Below are 14,835 nucleotides of genomic sequence, written 5' to 3'. Positions count from 1 at the left end.
GCACAGTGCCTGGTCCACTAGCATGTACTCAAAAGCTGTTGAACAGAAGCAACAGTAAAGTAACTGTATGTTTCTTCACTGGATACCTTTATATGCCATACTGACTTCTAAAAATACTTATCTCCATCTCCAGGTAAGAGTTACTGTCAACAAAGATCTGAACTTTCTGAATCCCTATCAGTACTCAAGGTACTCAAACAACTAATTCATTGTATAAGAAGGTCTGTTAAAACTGCTGCTGCTGAGAGTAAACTCCTCACTAAAAAGCCATTTAGATTAAAAGCAAGTTTCTGCACAGGACTGGGTGTTTTTAAAACTAAAACAGGCCCTGGAGCACCTGGGTGGCTCAATTAAGCAGTTAAGTGTTCAACTTCAGCAGGTCATGATCTCAAGGTTTGTGAGTTCAACTCCCGCGTCAGGATCTCTGCTGTCAGTGCAGTCTGCTTAGGATCCTCTGTCTCCTTCTCTCTCTGGCCCACCCCTGCTCACACACGTGCTCTCTCTCTCTCAAAACTAAACAAGAAGACATTTTAAATAAATAAATAAATAAATAAAATAAAACAGGCCCTGGCAATGGTTACTTGTAAATAAAAGGCTGAGAGTCTGAGAGACGGAGCTTGCTAACTGTATGATCTTTGGTCAGTGGCTTAAACTCTCTGAGTCTGTTTCCTAAACCATAGATAATACAACCCCCATATCTCAGGATTACTGAGAGGATTAAATAAGATAATGTATACTAGCATTATGTCTACCACAGAATAATCATGCAATAAATGGCATGTTTTTCCAGATTATTCTAAAGATAGCTCAACAATCTCAATGAGGAAAAAGAAAGACAACTTACCCCTGTATCCCTCAGGTTTATTTGTGGAGCATGCCCAGAAGAGCATCCTAGTGTTTATTAGGGAAATAACTTCAGGTGCACAGAGTGTGTTGCTGAGGAGAGGGATGAAAAGGACATGAGAAGAACCTGCTTACTACAAAATATCAGCAAAAAACCACAAAAAAACCCACAAAAAAACAAAACAAAAAAACCGATCAATCCACTTACCGACAGAACTCATCAGAGTCCTGGTGATCATCTCCATGAAGATAAACCAAAAGAAAGCGAAGTTCTCGCTTGGCATCATTAAGTGCCTGTAGGAGACAGAAGACCACCAATTATTATGATGACTGTGCCTTGAGCTTTTAATTAGGCTAAGGGAACAAAAGGAGAATGAGGAAAAATGGTGAACAAGAAATCAGATTCCTGGGCTCCTACCTTCACACCCCTGGCATTTTTCCCCCTACAGAAAGTCCACGCTAACAAGCTTTAATGAAAAGGTTTTAGTGTTGTTAGGATTTAAACTGTATTAGGCACATGACAGTAGACAGGCTGACAAAGGAAAGTCCCAACAAATCACAGAAGTCAGCTGTTCCCACAGTCTAAAGGAAGATAAAAACAGAAGAATGTGACCACGTGAAAAGGGAGGTGAGAATTTTGCCACTTTACAGCTACAACATCTTCGTACATAAAAAATACTGCAAAGGTGAGACTGATCCCAGGCCACATACCAAGCAGGCACGAGAGACTGGGGGACCCAAATGCATTCTAAAGAGCACAGGATTTAAAAGATCTTCAAAGACAAGGCTAATGTCCAAGATTCCTGTGTATGCTTTTTCATTTGCTTAATCCTGAGCACATTACAATTCAGTAAAGATTTCCTGAATGACCAATGGTGATCTATCCTCAGGATCATAGCAAAGAGGGTGCAGGAGAGGTACCCATCTCATTCACATCTGCATTTCCAGCACTGAGCACACTGCCCGGGCATATAGTAGGTGCTTAATGCTTGTTGAGTAGGGTAGTAGTAGAGCCCCTGAGGAGACTATAGAGAAAAGCCGATATGGGAGACTCAAAGCAGGAAGTACGAGAAAAGTATTTTTCTCTTTCACCAGATAGATTCAGGAATTCTGGAGGCTGCAGAATAGAACCACTGTTTGGGCTATGTTCACAGTGTTATTTCTACATTTTTCTCTGGCAAACTAGAGATATGCCTAACACCCATAGAAGTCTTAATTTTCACCCCCTGAGAGATAACAGTCAAAGGTCTGTGTGGCTTGGGTTGAAAGAGATGTGCTGCCTTGAGGCTATGCTCTATGCCCTTGTTCAATTCTGTGAGGGATCAAAGATAACTTGAGCTTTGCCTTCAAGGGGATCATTGTCTGCTATAGGAGATAAAACACAAATATAAGCAACCATAATATAAGGAAAAATGTGAAAATGCTTTAAGTTTCAAGAAAACTATGATAGCACCATAAGAAAGATTACTATTTTAGACTGCAAGGTAGGCCAGGGTAGGGCACATTAATCAGAAAGGATATAAGAAAGGAGTGATATGACCTAGCTGAAGGATGCGCAAGCTTCCATTTACCAAAAATGTGAGGAAGGCATTCCAGGTGGAGGGAAAAGCAAAAGCAAAGGCACAGAGGTAAAAAGTACAGAGTATGTACAGGAAATGGTTTAGCTGGAACCTAGGGTATGCAGAAACAAGTTATATAGGAAAGACCTCCAAAGGAGGTTTGAATTAGATCAAGTAGGGTTGGCTTTTTTTTTTTCTATAAGCAGTGAAGAGGTATTTAAGGTTCTTGAGTAAAAGAATGACATGATCAGTGCTGGGCTATGCTTTCCTTTGTGGATATAACCATATCAATAAATTGGCATCTATATGGTTCGTGGCACTGACCTGGCTGTACGTTCCCTGGTAGAAGACAGGGTGTGCCCTCCCATATTTCTCTTCAAAAGAGTGCATAAATGAAACAATGTCCCCAACGGGGTCAGTGACCCGGCTGCGAGGGTCAGGCCGTATAAAACGAAGAGCAAACCTGGGGAGGAAGGAATAAATATCACATGAATCGGCTTACTGTAGTGCATATGGAGTGGGCCAGTTTGTAAAGATTCCTACAACAGAGCCAGAGGCATGGCAGCAAAAGGAGGTGAAGGGTTTGTGAGTGGACCATCAAACCCGAGAGTATAGTCTGGCTCAAAAGGTGCAAAGCAGCAAGTGTTGTTCCATTGCCTGTTTAAGACGAATGCAAACTGCTAGGATTATAAATTCCAACACTGGTCTAAATAAATCCTGCATGCTTTTTGCAGAAAAATTCAGGACTAGAAAAATTGGGAAAGGAAGACACAGTCCAAAAAGATCACAGGTCAGGCTGTGCCCCCAGATTTTCTAGAATGGCACTGTCTAATAAGGTAGCCACATGTAGCTATCTAAATTTAAAGTTAACTAAATGAAATACAATTTAAAATTCAGCTCTTCGGTCTCGCCACATTAAGTACTCAGTAGTCATACGTGGTTAGGTGGCTTCCACACTGGACAGTACAGATACAGAACGTTCCATTATCACAGAAAGTTCCATTATCACAGAAAGCAGCAGTTCTACTGCTCTAGAAAAGAGCTCTGTCTCTTTCTTTTTGTCCTACTTGCCTCTTCCTTTCCTTTCTGTCATCCTGGGATTTTGAATTTTTAGTGCATACTCCCAAGCCATTCAAATTATGGTCAGGCTTCAAACCTGAACTTGTGCTCATGATTTACTTGCTTTTCAAGGGGTCAAGTAAAATCCTGCTTAATGATTTATGGTTGATGGCATCCATGAAGGAAGTTTATAAAACTGATCTAGAGTACACTGATAGATTTGGCACCTGGCAGCTATTGTCAAGTTAAGGGTGATTGATACCACACATCTGTTTCTAAAGAGCCTATCTTATCATAATTGTATAGCACCATTTATTTAGCCTTTGGGTTTCCACAGAAGGCAATGGACACAGTTCTGATAAGTCAATGTGCTACATAACATTAAACAAGTTGCTTGGATGATACAGTTGCATTAAAATTAGTCACACATGCCATGCATATTTTTTTCCAAGAAAAGCAAACAATATTCACAGATTTTCAGCACAGAAAAGGCGACTAAACTATGACACTTTCCTTACCCAATCTTGAGCCAATTCCTTAGCCCCTCAAATTCCCCATGTGTATACAATTTCACTTGGAATTTCTCCTGAGTAATCAAATCAAATTCACTTACACAAACATTTCAGAGCAAATTAAAAACAAATGTAAGAAGTTGTATATATGTAAGGGAGTGGTTAAAAATCTTTTAAAAGATTGATGTTTTGATAACTTTCTCTGAAATTAAGTATTTAGGACTATCTTATTAAGTTTTTAAGTTTTCAAATTTTGATGAATGAATGGATAAAGGCTGTAACTTTTTTAACTGTAATATATTCTCATGGCCTACATAATTCAGGACAATCAGCTTTTTTTAAAAAAGATCTCAATTCAGTCTGTTATGATTTTAACGGTTTATATGTGTCCATTCTCAAATAAAACAGGATGCAAAGAGTACCAATTGATTAACTGATAACCAATAAGAACTTTGCTAAAGCAAAAGGAAGCCATTAAGCAGGCAGACTCCTAAAGCACCAAGTAGTCTTATCTGATCCTTGCACTTCTACACCTGCTGGGTCCTCATCTCCAGCCTCTGCTCCCTAGAGCAAGGCAAAGCTATTCCATGCATCAGGGGAAGCACAGGTTACCCTGTATGCAAGGCCCAGACCACATATTCCAGCTTCATTGGTTGGCCTAAATGCCCATAAAACATTTTAGTAGTTCCCCATAAAGCCTAGGTGTGGGTTCATTTACTACTTAGTTATAGACCAGATGCCCCACGACTAATGCCAGAAACTTGGGCTCCTTTGACATTTTGTAGGCCTGGCCCCTCTCTGTCTTCCAGTACTGAGCTCTCTGAATGGCACATGAAGGAAGTGAGAAGAAAAGTGAAAGTGTAAAGCAAGGGGATATATATATGCAAGGGTGCCAGTGCCAGCATCCAATGGGCTGTCAGGACAGAGGGGAATGTACAGGAGTGTCCAGAGAGGTAAAAGTGTTGTGGGAGGTGTAGAGAAAAATGGGTAATCTAAGAGCAAGAACATTTTTTGGGATTATGAGTAGTCGGATATAGTTAGATGGTTTAGGGTAAAAGTTACAAGGGGTGTGAAGCTGGTAGATAATGGTGGTTAGAAAGAAAAGGGTGTGAAGATTCACTAGGGAATGTAAAGGTGACAGACATGGTGGGAAGAGGGAGGATAACGATAAACATAGGTAGACTGATCTTGAGAAAGATAGGCAAGACTACTTTACAGGGTTACTTTAAAACAGTTCCATTTCACAACATCTGTTATGTTTGAACAATTTAAAATATTGTCATACTACAGTATTAGAGTGTTCTGAAAGAGTATTCAATCTGATGATCAATTGGCAAGTCAAAACTGACAAAGCATAAACCTTACTATTCTGGTCTATGTTTCAGCTCCAAAGTCTACCCTATTTCTACTAACATATAAATACAAATGTACATACCTAAATATATCAAGTATTGTGTAATAGGTAAACCGGAATGGAAGCATTATCAAGTAATAACCCCATCCAAGCAGCCCCTGAAATTCCAAAAACAAAGTTAGACACCATTCTCTCAATCTCCAATACTCTGCAGATGGCTAGTTCAAATTTTCATTCTTTTTTTGTTCTTTTGCATGATTCCTCCACTGCAATACAGTTCCCTCTTCCTGGTCACATCATCCTTCTTAAAGACTTATTGCCTTTCATCTCATTTCATCTAATACTATCAGATTTTTATTTTATCACATAATTTTTGTATTAAATCTGCTTCAGTGCTTCAATTCTGCAACTATTTATATTGTCAAATTTAATTACAAGTTTGCCTCCCTAAATCATAAGTATTCATTCTTTCCTTTTTAAATTTTTTTTTTAACGTTTTTATTTATTTTTGAGACAGAGAGAGACAGAGCATGAACGGGGGAGGGGCAGAGAGAGGGGAGACACAGAATTGGAAGCAGGCCAGGCTCTGAGCCATCAGCCCAGAGCCCAACGCAGGGCTCGAACTCACGGACCGCGAGATCATGACCTGAGCCAAAGTCAGATGCTTAACCGACTGAGCCACCCAGGCGCCCCAATTCTTTCCTTTTCAAATTTATACATTAAAATATGGTATACAGAAATAACAATAACCACAATTACTACTTTGGACATTTGTATATAAATGAGAAATAATTACATAAACCACAATTATAAGCCTCCATATGGCCATTAATCTTAGTAATAATACTAATTATAATTTTAGCAATGTTGATTATTGCTGTTATTATTAACTATGTAGGGGCTCTATCATTTACAAAACATTTCTTATATGTCACATTGTGTTAACCTGAGACTTTCCCTGTGTCTATGGCCAGGGAGGTCTGGAGCCCCATGGCTGACATAAGAGTCCCAAAATAATGGCGGAAACATTAGACATATACAGAATTTCTTGAGTCATGTAACTGCTCTAGGAACTTGTTTTCTTCCACTTCAGAATACCCCAAAGCAACTACTTAGAAACTCCATTTTTAAAATGTTGTCAAGTATTCCACAAAAAAAGTATGATGGGGCGCCTGGTTGGCTCAGTCGGTAGAGTGTGTGACTCTTGATCTCAGGGTTCTGGGTTTGAGCCCAATGGTCAGTGTGGAGACTGCTTAAAAACAAAGTCTTAAAGTGTGATAACGGAGTAAATTCTAACTGCTGCAAAGTTAAAGTGAGTGCTTTCTTGGAATTCTAAATCCAAGTGTAAGAGTTTGAGTGTAATTCCAAGAGTAAGAAAGAGAAACTCTAAAAAGTTCTCTAGAGTTCATCATCACTATACATATCTGACTTTCCTAATTAGACTATGAGAACAATTTGAAGGGGGAGGACTGGCTCTTATTCATATCTGGATCCCCAACAGCAAAATACCTGGTACACCGGAGCATTCTTAAATGAACCACTTATCACCTCCCTGCTACTAGCCCTTCAAGATGAATTTTAAAGATACGGCTAAGGCTCCCACAAAGATTCCAAGTAACTTCCCTAGAAGTAGCTTACAATTAAGTAAAATGAAGCAACAAAGAATCCAGTAAACATTTTAACTTAAAATGGAAAGATTTAAGGGTGCCTGGCTCAGGTGGTAGAGCATACAACTCTTGATCTCATGGTTGTGAGTTCGAGCCCCACGCAAGGTGTAGAGATTACTTAAAAAATAAAATATTTTTTTAAAAAAGTGATAAATCTATTGAACATGCAGCCAACATTTTCAGACATGTAAATAAAATTGTGTACTCAAATAAGGTGCACAAACTTCAAATAACTAACAAAGAGCCAAAAATAAAATTAAAAAAAAAAAAAAAGATAGTTACTGTATCAATTCATTGAAGAATCAAGTGAAGATGATAAACCCAACATATCTACCAAGAAGCCAGATCAACCTAATAGGTTTACATTCTGAATATTTCCTTTGCTCCTATCATACAGAGATCAACATAACTTAGTGAATGGACTTATGAAACAAACAAGGGGGAAATTCCAGCTATAAAATAACTTGCCCTTGGTTGTGGTCTTGAGACAACATAGCTGTAGATCCTGTGGTCAGCTGTATTAACTTGCAAGGGTCGGGATGGAGGTGGGTTGAAAACACTTGGTACACCCTCTTGTTCATTCAATCGGTCCTGTACAGCAGCCTGAGAAGAAAAAAAGAGCAGCAAGAGTTTCAGTGTTGCTCAAATCAACCTAAAAGTAACACCATTGCTTGGTACTTCAAAACAGGTTATATGATGAGTATATCTTCATAGACCTTTAACTTGCTTTGCTGGGAGGCAATGTGTGGTGATGGCTCCAGAATTCACAGTAGAGGAGTCCAAGAAATTTATCTGAAAGCTCCATTTGTGCAGTAAACACAACTGCTTTTATTCAGATGGTATGTATTATTTAGAGTGGCTGGGATCCAAGGTGCTTCACTGTGTGAAGGAAAGCCATCCACAGAGAATACAATGTAGGAAGTGCCCCTAGAGCGGTCTGATGGAGCAACTCTGATGAGCAGTGTTTGGTGGAGGGCTTGGCTTTGGAACAGAAACTTAGGTGTGAATCTTAGCTCCACCACTCACAATAGTCGCCTGGCTTATGAGCCTCAGTTTCCTCATATGCAAAAAGGAGAAACAGTATTTCTCAGGGTTAATTTGAAAATTTAGTAAGATGTACATACATAAAGATCCTAATATAATCCTGACAGAAGATATTCAGTAAAACGCCTTATTCTCTTATTAACTCTGCCCCAGAAAATGGATACTTGTCCCAGTGTAGTAAAAAATTTCACTGTGTCCAAAAAAAGATCTGGTATTTGGCTCTGGATTCTGGGAGATAATCTATACCTGATAGGGTAGACTGCCACCCCAGAAAGATCAACCATGGGGTTTAGGGTGGGGACTGTGGGTAATGCAGTATCAGTTGACCTGGAGACTGAGTTCAATCATAGGTAATCAATCAAAAACAATTATACTGTGTAAATAAGACCCAATGAAAACTCGACACTGAAGCTGAGGTAAGCTTCCCTGACTGGCAATACTTCATGCATAATGTCACAAATCTTTGCCAGAAGGATAATGCATTCTGACTGCATGAAAGAGGAATACTGAAGCTTTGTGCTTAGAACTCAACATTCTGCCTTATAGATCTCTTCCTTTAGCTGATTTTAATCTATACCCTTTCCCTACAATAAATCGTAACCATGAGTATAACAGCTTTTAGTTAACTCTTCTAGTGAATTATCAAACCTGAGAGTGGTTTTGGGAAACTACAGTTGCTGTAAGAAGTGAGGACTTGAGTGTTCTCTCACCGTGATAGTTGGCTTTAAATTTTGCAGTGTGGCTAACGCCAGGCAGTTCTCTAAGTTTTCATATTTTCAAGTATAAAGGCACAATTCGATGTGGAAAGAACAGTCTATCAACAAATGATGCTGGGACAATTGGATGCTAACATGCAAAAGAATGAACTTGAACCCTTAAATCATATTATATACACAAATTAACTCAAAACACATCAAAGACGTAAATGTAAGAGCTGAAATTATAAAATTCTTAAAAGAAGACATAGGTGAAAATCTTCATGACCCTGGATTAGGCAATTGTTCCTTAGATATGATGGTAAAAGCACAAACAACAAAAGAAAAACATTAGATAAACTGGGACTTCCATCAAAACTGAAAACGTTTGGGGCACCTGGCTGGCTCAGTTGGAAAAGCATGTTGACTCTTGAACTCAGGGCTGGGAGTTCAAGCTCCACATTGGGCATGGAGCTTACTTTAAAAACAAAACAACAAAAAAACTGAAAACTTTTGTGCATCAAAGGACACTATCAAAAGAGTCAAAAGGCAACCCACAGAATAGGAGAAAAGATTTACAAATCATATATCTGATAAGAGTGTAGCATCTAGAATATATTAAGAACCCTTACAACTCATCATCAAAAAGACAATAACCCAATTTAAAAATGGGCAAAGGACTTGAATAGATGCTCTCCAAAGATGATTTACAAACAACCAACAAACGCGTGAAAAGATGCTCTATCATCATTAGCCATTAGAAAAATGCAAACCAAAACCACAAGATACTACTTCACACCCACTAAAAGGCTATCATATGAAAGACAGATATTGGGGTGCCTGGATGGCTCAGTCAATAAGCGTCCGACTTTGGCCTAGGTCGTGATCTCACAGTTCGTGAGTTCAAGCCCCGCAATGGGCTCTGTGCTGACAGCTCGGAGCCTGGAGCCTGCTTCGAATTCTGTGTCTCCCTCTCTCTGTTCCTCCCCCACTCATGCTCTGTCTCTCTCTCTCCCTCCTTCAAAAATAAATAAAAACATTAAAAAAATAAAATTTTAAAAGACAGATATTAACAAATGTTGGTGACATGTGGAGAAATTGGACCCCTTAGCCACTACTACTGGAATGTAAAATAGTGTAGCCTCTTTGGAAAGAGTCTGGCAGTTCTTCAAAAGGTTAAACATAGAGTTGTCATAGGAGCCAGCAATTCTACTCCTAGCTATACACCCAAGAGAAATGAAAACATACATCTCCACAAAAACTTGTACACTAACTTTCCCTGCAACATTACTGATAATAGATTAAAGTGGGAACAGTCCAAGCGTTTATCAACTAATGAATGAAGATACTGTGGTATATTCATACAAAGGAATATGATTTGACAATAAAAAGGAATGAAGTACTGATACACACCATGACGTGGATAAATCTTGAAAACATAATGCTAAGTAAAATAAGCCAGACACAAAAGGACAAATACTGTCTGATGCCTCTTACATCAGGTATCTAAAATAGTCAAATTTTATAAAGATAAAATGTGGAATTGTGGTTACCAGAGGCAGGGAAAGGGGATAATGGGAAATAATCGTTTAATGGGTACAGAGTTTCAATTTGGGAAGATGAAAAAATTCTGAAAACAGATAGTGGTAATGGCTGCACAATAATGTACTTAATGCAACAAAATCATAATCTTAAAATGATTAAAATGGTAAACTTTTGCAATCCCTATCAAAATAACACCAGCATTCTTCAAAGAACTGAAACAATTCTAAAATTTGTATGGATCCAGAAAAACCCTGAATAGGCAAAGCAAGCTTGAAAATGAAAACCGAAGCTGGATGCATCACAATGTCTCACTTCAAGATGTATTACAAAGCTGTAATCATCAAGACAGTATGGTACTGGCACAAAAACAGACACTCAGATCAACGGAACACAATACAGAACACAGAAATAGATCCACAAACGTATGGCCAACTAATCTTTGACAAACCAGGAAGGAATATCCAATGGAAGAAAGACAGTCTCTTCAGCAAGTGGTGCTGGGAAAACTGGACAGCAACATGCAGAAAAATGAACCTAGACTACTTTCTTACACCATACACAAAAATAAACTCAAAATGGATAAAAGCTCTAAATGTAAGATAGGAAGCCATGAAAACCCTAGAGGAGAAAGCAGGCAAAAACTTCTTTGACCTGGGCTGCAAGAACTTCTTACTCAACACCTCTCCAGAGGCAAGGGAAACAAACGCAAAAATGAACTATTGGGACCTTAACAAAATAAAAAGCGTCTGCACAGCAAAGAAAACAATCAGCAAAACTAAAAGGCAATTGACAGAATGGGAAAAGATATTTGCAAATGACCTGTCAGATAAAGGGTTAGTATCCAAAATCTATAAAGAACTTCTCAAACTCAACACCCAAAAAACCAAATAATCCAGTGAAGAAACTGGCCAAAGAAATGAAGAGACACTTCTCCAAAGAAGACATCCAGATGGCCAACTGACACATGAAATGATGCTCAACATCACTCATCATCAGGGAAATACAAATCAAAACCACAATGAGATACCACCTCACACCTGTCAGAATGGCTCACATTAACAACTCAGGCAACAAACAGATGTTGGCGAGGGTGCGGAGAAAGAGGATCTCTTTGCAACTGCTGGTAGGAATGCAAACTGGTGCAGCCACTCTGGAAAACAGTATGGGGGTTCCTCAAAAAATTAAAAATAGAACTACCCTATGACCCAGCGACTGCACTACTGGGTATTTACCCAAGAGATATAGGTGCACTGTTTTGAAGAGGCACATACACCCCAATGTTTATAGCAGTGCTATCAACAATAGCCAAAGTATGGAAAGCGCCCAAATGTCCATCAATAGATGAATAGATAAAGATGTGGTGTGTGTGTGTATGGAGTATACACGGCAATCAATAGAGTATTACACGGCAATCAAAAAGAATGAAATCTTGCCATTTGCAACTACGTGGATGGAAATGGAGGGTATTATGCTAAGGGAAATTAGTCAGAAAAGACAAACATCATAGGACTTCACTCATATGAGGACTTTTAGATACAAAACAGATGAACATAAGGGAAGCAAAAAGAATATAAAAACAGGGAGGAGGACAAAACATAAGAGACTCTTAAATATAGAAAACAAGCAGAGGGTTGCTGGAGGGATTGTGGGAGGAGGGGATGGGTAAGGGGCATTAAGGAATCTACTCCTGAAATCACTGTTGCACTATATGCTAACCAACTTGGATATAAATTAAACAATAAACTTAAAAAAAAATGGCAAACTTTTATGTTATGTACATTTTACCACAACACAAAAAAAGGCATGCAGTACGGATACATGCTACAACATGGATGAATCTTGACAATATTATCTTAAGTAAAAGAAGCCAGTCACAAAAGACCACATACTATGATTCCATTCATATGGCAGTATGGGAAATCTATAAATGGAAAGTAGATTAGTAGTTGCTTAGGGGCAGGGAGGGATAGAAGCAGCAGGGTAATAGCTAAAGGGCATGGGTTATTTTGCGGGGGTGGGGGGGGGTTCTCAATATTTTAAAACATTTTTGGGAAAATATTTTAAAACTGATGGGGGTAATGGATGCTCAACAATGTGAATATACTAAAAACTACTGAATTTCACATTTGAAATGGGTGAACTGTTTGGTATGTGAATTACATATCAATAATAAAGCTGTTAATTTAAAACCCACAACTAACAGCAATTATTGTCAATTATAAATTAGAATTTGCAAACTTATATCTGCCACTGTAAACCTGCCAATTTCCTAATACCTCTTAAAAGCTTTTCTGATGAGTTTGGTGGTGCTTTTAACACATGAAATTATGTATATGGTAAAATGCAACATTTGGAAGATCTGTATTAATTCAGTGAACAATATTTTCCAAATAATGAATGCTTGAAGTAATGAAATCAAGCTACAGTCAAAAATCCTCACAAAGTGCAAGACACATCAACCACTTTTCAGCAGGACCTTGTGGGAGGGGAGTGACAAAGAAAGCACGAGGCCCAGGACAGCAAAGGAGAGACCAGATGTAGTCTTAACACTGATATGAGTCAAGTTAACCGCGAAGTCAACTGCCATGGTGGGAGGATACTCAAGCAGTCCTATGGAGCATTTCACATGCCAAGGAACTGAGAGCCTCGTGTCAACCACCAGCACTACCTTGCTAGATGCGTAAACTGGTGCTCGTGGTTTGGCTTTCTAGAGAAGACAACAATAGAGAAGTAATGGGAGAAGAAAGCAGGTGGCCGACACGAGATAGCTCATCTGATAGCTGCTGCCGCCAGTTCCATTTCTGACTCATGATGGTCTTTAAGGAACATTTTATTTTTGGGAAACAGATATGGGGGAAGTTCAACATGTGAAAGGACTAAACGTATAACTTAAGAAAAAGATGACTGGGGTGCCTGGGTGGCTCAGTCGGTTAAGCGTCCGACTTCAGCTCAGGTCATGATCTCAGAGTCTGTGAGTTCAAGCCCCGCATCGGGCTATGTGCTGACAGCTCAGAGCCTGGAGCCTGCTTCAGATTATGTGTCTCCCTCACTCTCTGCCCCTCCCCTGCTCATGCTCTGTCTCTGTCTCAAAAATAAATAACATTAAAAAAAAAAAAAAAAAGAAAGAAAGAAAAAGATGACTGGATCCAGCATCCTGAAGCCCACCTATCCCCAAATATTCTCTCCAAGTCAGGCTCAAGGCACAAAGCCAAAGAGGGGCTAGAGTAGCCAGGGGGCTTCAAGGATGCCAGGGGAGGTAATGAACTGACTAGATCTTAAAAGTTTTCATCACAAGAATAAAGTCTGTAACTATGTATGTTGACAGATAGTAACCAGACTTACTGTGGTGATTATTTTGCAATATATAAAAATAATCATTATGTTGTGCAACTGAAACTAATAACGTTACATGTCAATTATACCTCAATAAAAAACATTTTTTTAAGTTTATTGAGAGAGAGAGAGGATGAGAGAAGCAGAGAGAGAGAGGGAGACAGAGAATCCCAAGCAGCCATCCAGGTGCACCAAGAAAAAACATTTTTAATTAAAACAAATAAAAATTAAGACTAGACCTCAAAAAAAGAACTGAAGAAAAGTGATGCCTCTCAGAAAATTGTGTGTGAAAGGGTCTACTAACTACATTAGAAAGACCATTCATAGCGTGGCCTGGATGGCTCAGCCAGTTAAGCGTCTGACTCTTGACTTCAGCTCAGGTCATAATCTCACATTTGGTGAGCCACATTTCTTGATAAACACCTAGCTGTCAACAGTGGTTACTTCTCAGAAAGAAGGAATAGAAAGGAGGTGGGGGGTTGGATAGGGATGAAATGTAAGCAACAAGGAGCCCCACACATTGGGCTCTGCACTGACGGTGTGGAGCCTGCTTGGGATACTCTTACTCCCTCTCTCTCTCTCTGCCCCTTCCCTGCTTGCACAGATGTGCGTGCATGTGTGTTCTAAAAATAAACTTAAAAAAAAAAAAAAAAGACAGTAAGAAACTTAAAAAAAAGTGCAAGATCAATAGATTTCAATGTAAGAGAATGAAAAGTTCCTTGGTATGGTTTCAAATTCCATATTACAACTAACCTTTAAGAAACTTATCACACTATCAAAGAACATCCATGGTTATCTGAAAAGGCTATTGAAATACTCTTCCCATTTCTAACTATATCTTGCATGAAACTGGATGTTCCTCATATACTTCAAAACTACGCATCACGGAGTGCCTTGGGTGGCTCAACTGGTTAAGCGGTCCACTCTTGATTTTAGTTCAGATCATGATGGTTCATGAGTTTGAGCCCATAACAGGCTCCCCTTGACAGCATGGAGCCTGCTTAGAATTTTCTCTCCCTCTCTCTCAAAATAAATAAACTTAAAAAAAATTTTTTTAATTTAAAAATAAAATTATATATCACAAGAGATCAGAGGCAGAAGCAGATAAGAAAATCTAGTTTTTTTTCTCTTTATTTTTTACTTATTTTTAATGTTTGTTTATTTTTGAGACAGAGTGCAAGTAGGGGAGGGGCAGAGAGAGAGGGACACACAGAATCTGAAGCA

The 14,835-nt window shown here is 38.9% G+C and overlaps 1 protein-coding gene across 1 annotated transcript in view; it reads right to left on the bottom strand.

Moving 5' to 3' along the window:
• FAF2 (Fas associated factor family member 2) overlaps positions 1-14,835 on the bottom strand; it is a 77,884-nt gene that overhangs the window by 11,399 nt on the left and 51,650 nt on the right. Inside the window, exons 3-7 of the mRNA XM_060635101.3 lie at positions 7,463-7,597; positions 5,409-5,485; positions 2,727-2,865; positions 1,052-1,137; positions 845-936 (exon numbers count right to left, since the gene is read on the bottom strand). Coding sequence (XP_060491084.1) covers positions 845-936; positions 1,052-1,137; positions 2,727-2,865; positions 5,409-5,485; positions 7,463-7,597 — 529 coding nt within the window. The remainder of the gene's footprint in view (positions 1-844; positions 937-1,051; positions 1,138-2,726; positions 2,866-5,408; positions 5,486-7,462; positions 7,598-14,835) is intronic.

This window comes from Panthera onca, chromosome A1 (assembly GCF_046562875.1).
Source record: "Panthera onca isolate mPanOnc1 chromosome A1, mPanOnc1 haplotype 2, whole genome shotgun sequence".
Classification (NCBI taxonomy): Eukaryota; Metazoa; Chordata; class Mammalia; order Carnivora; family Felidae; genus Panthera; species Panthera onca.
This window is presented reverse-complemented; position numbering and strand designations above follow the sequence as displayed.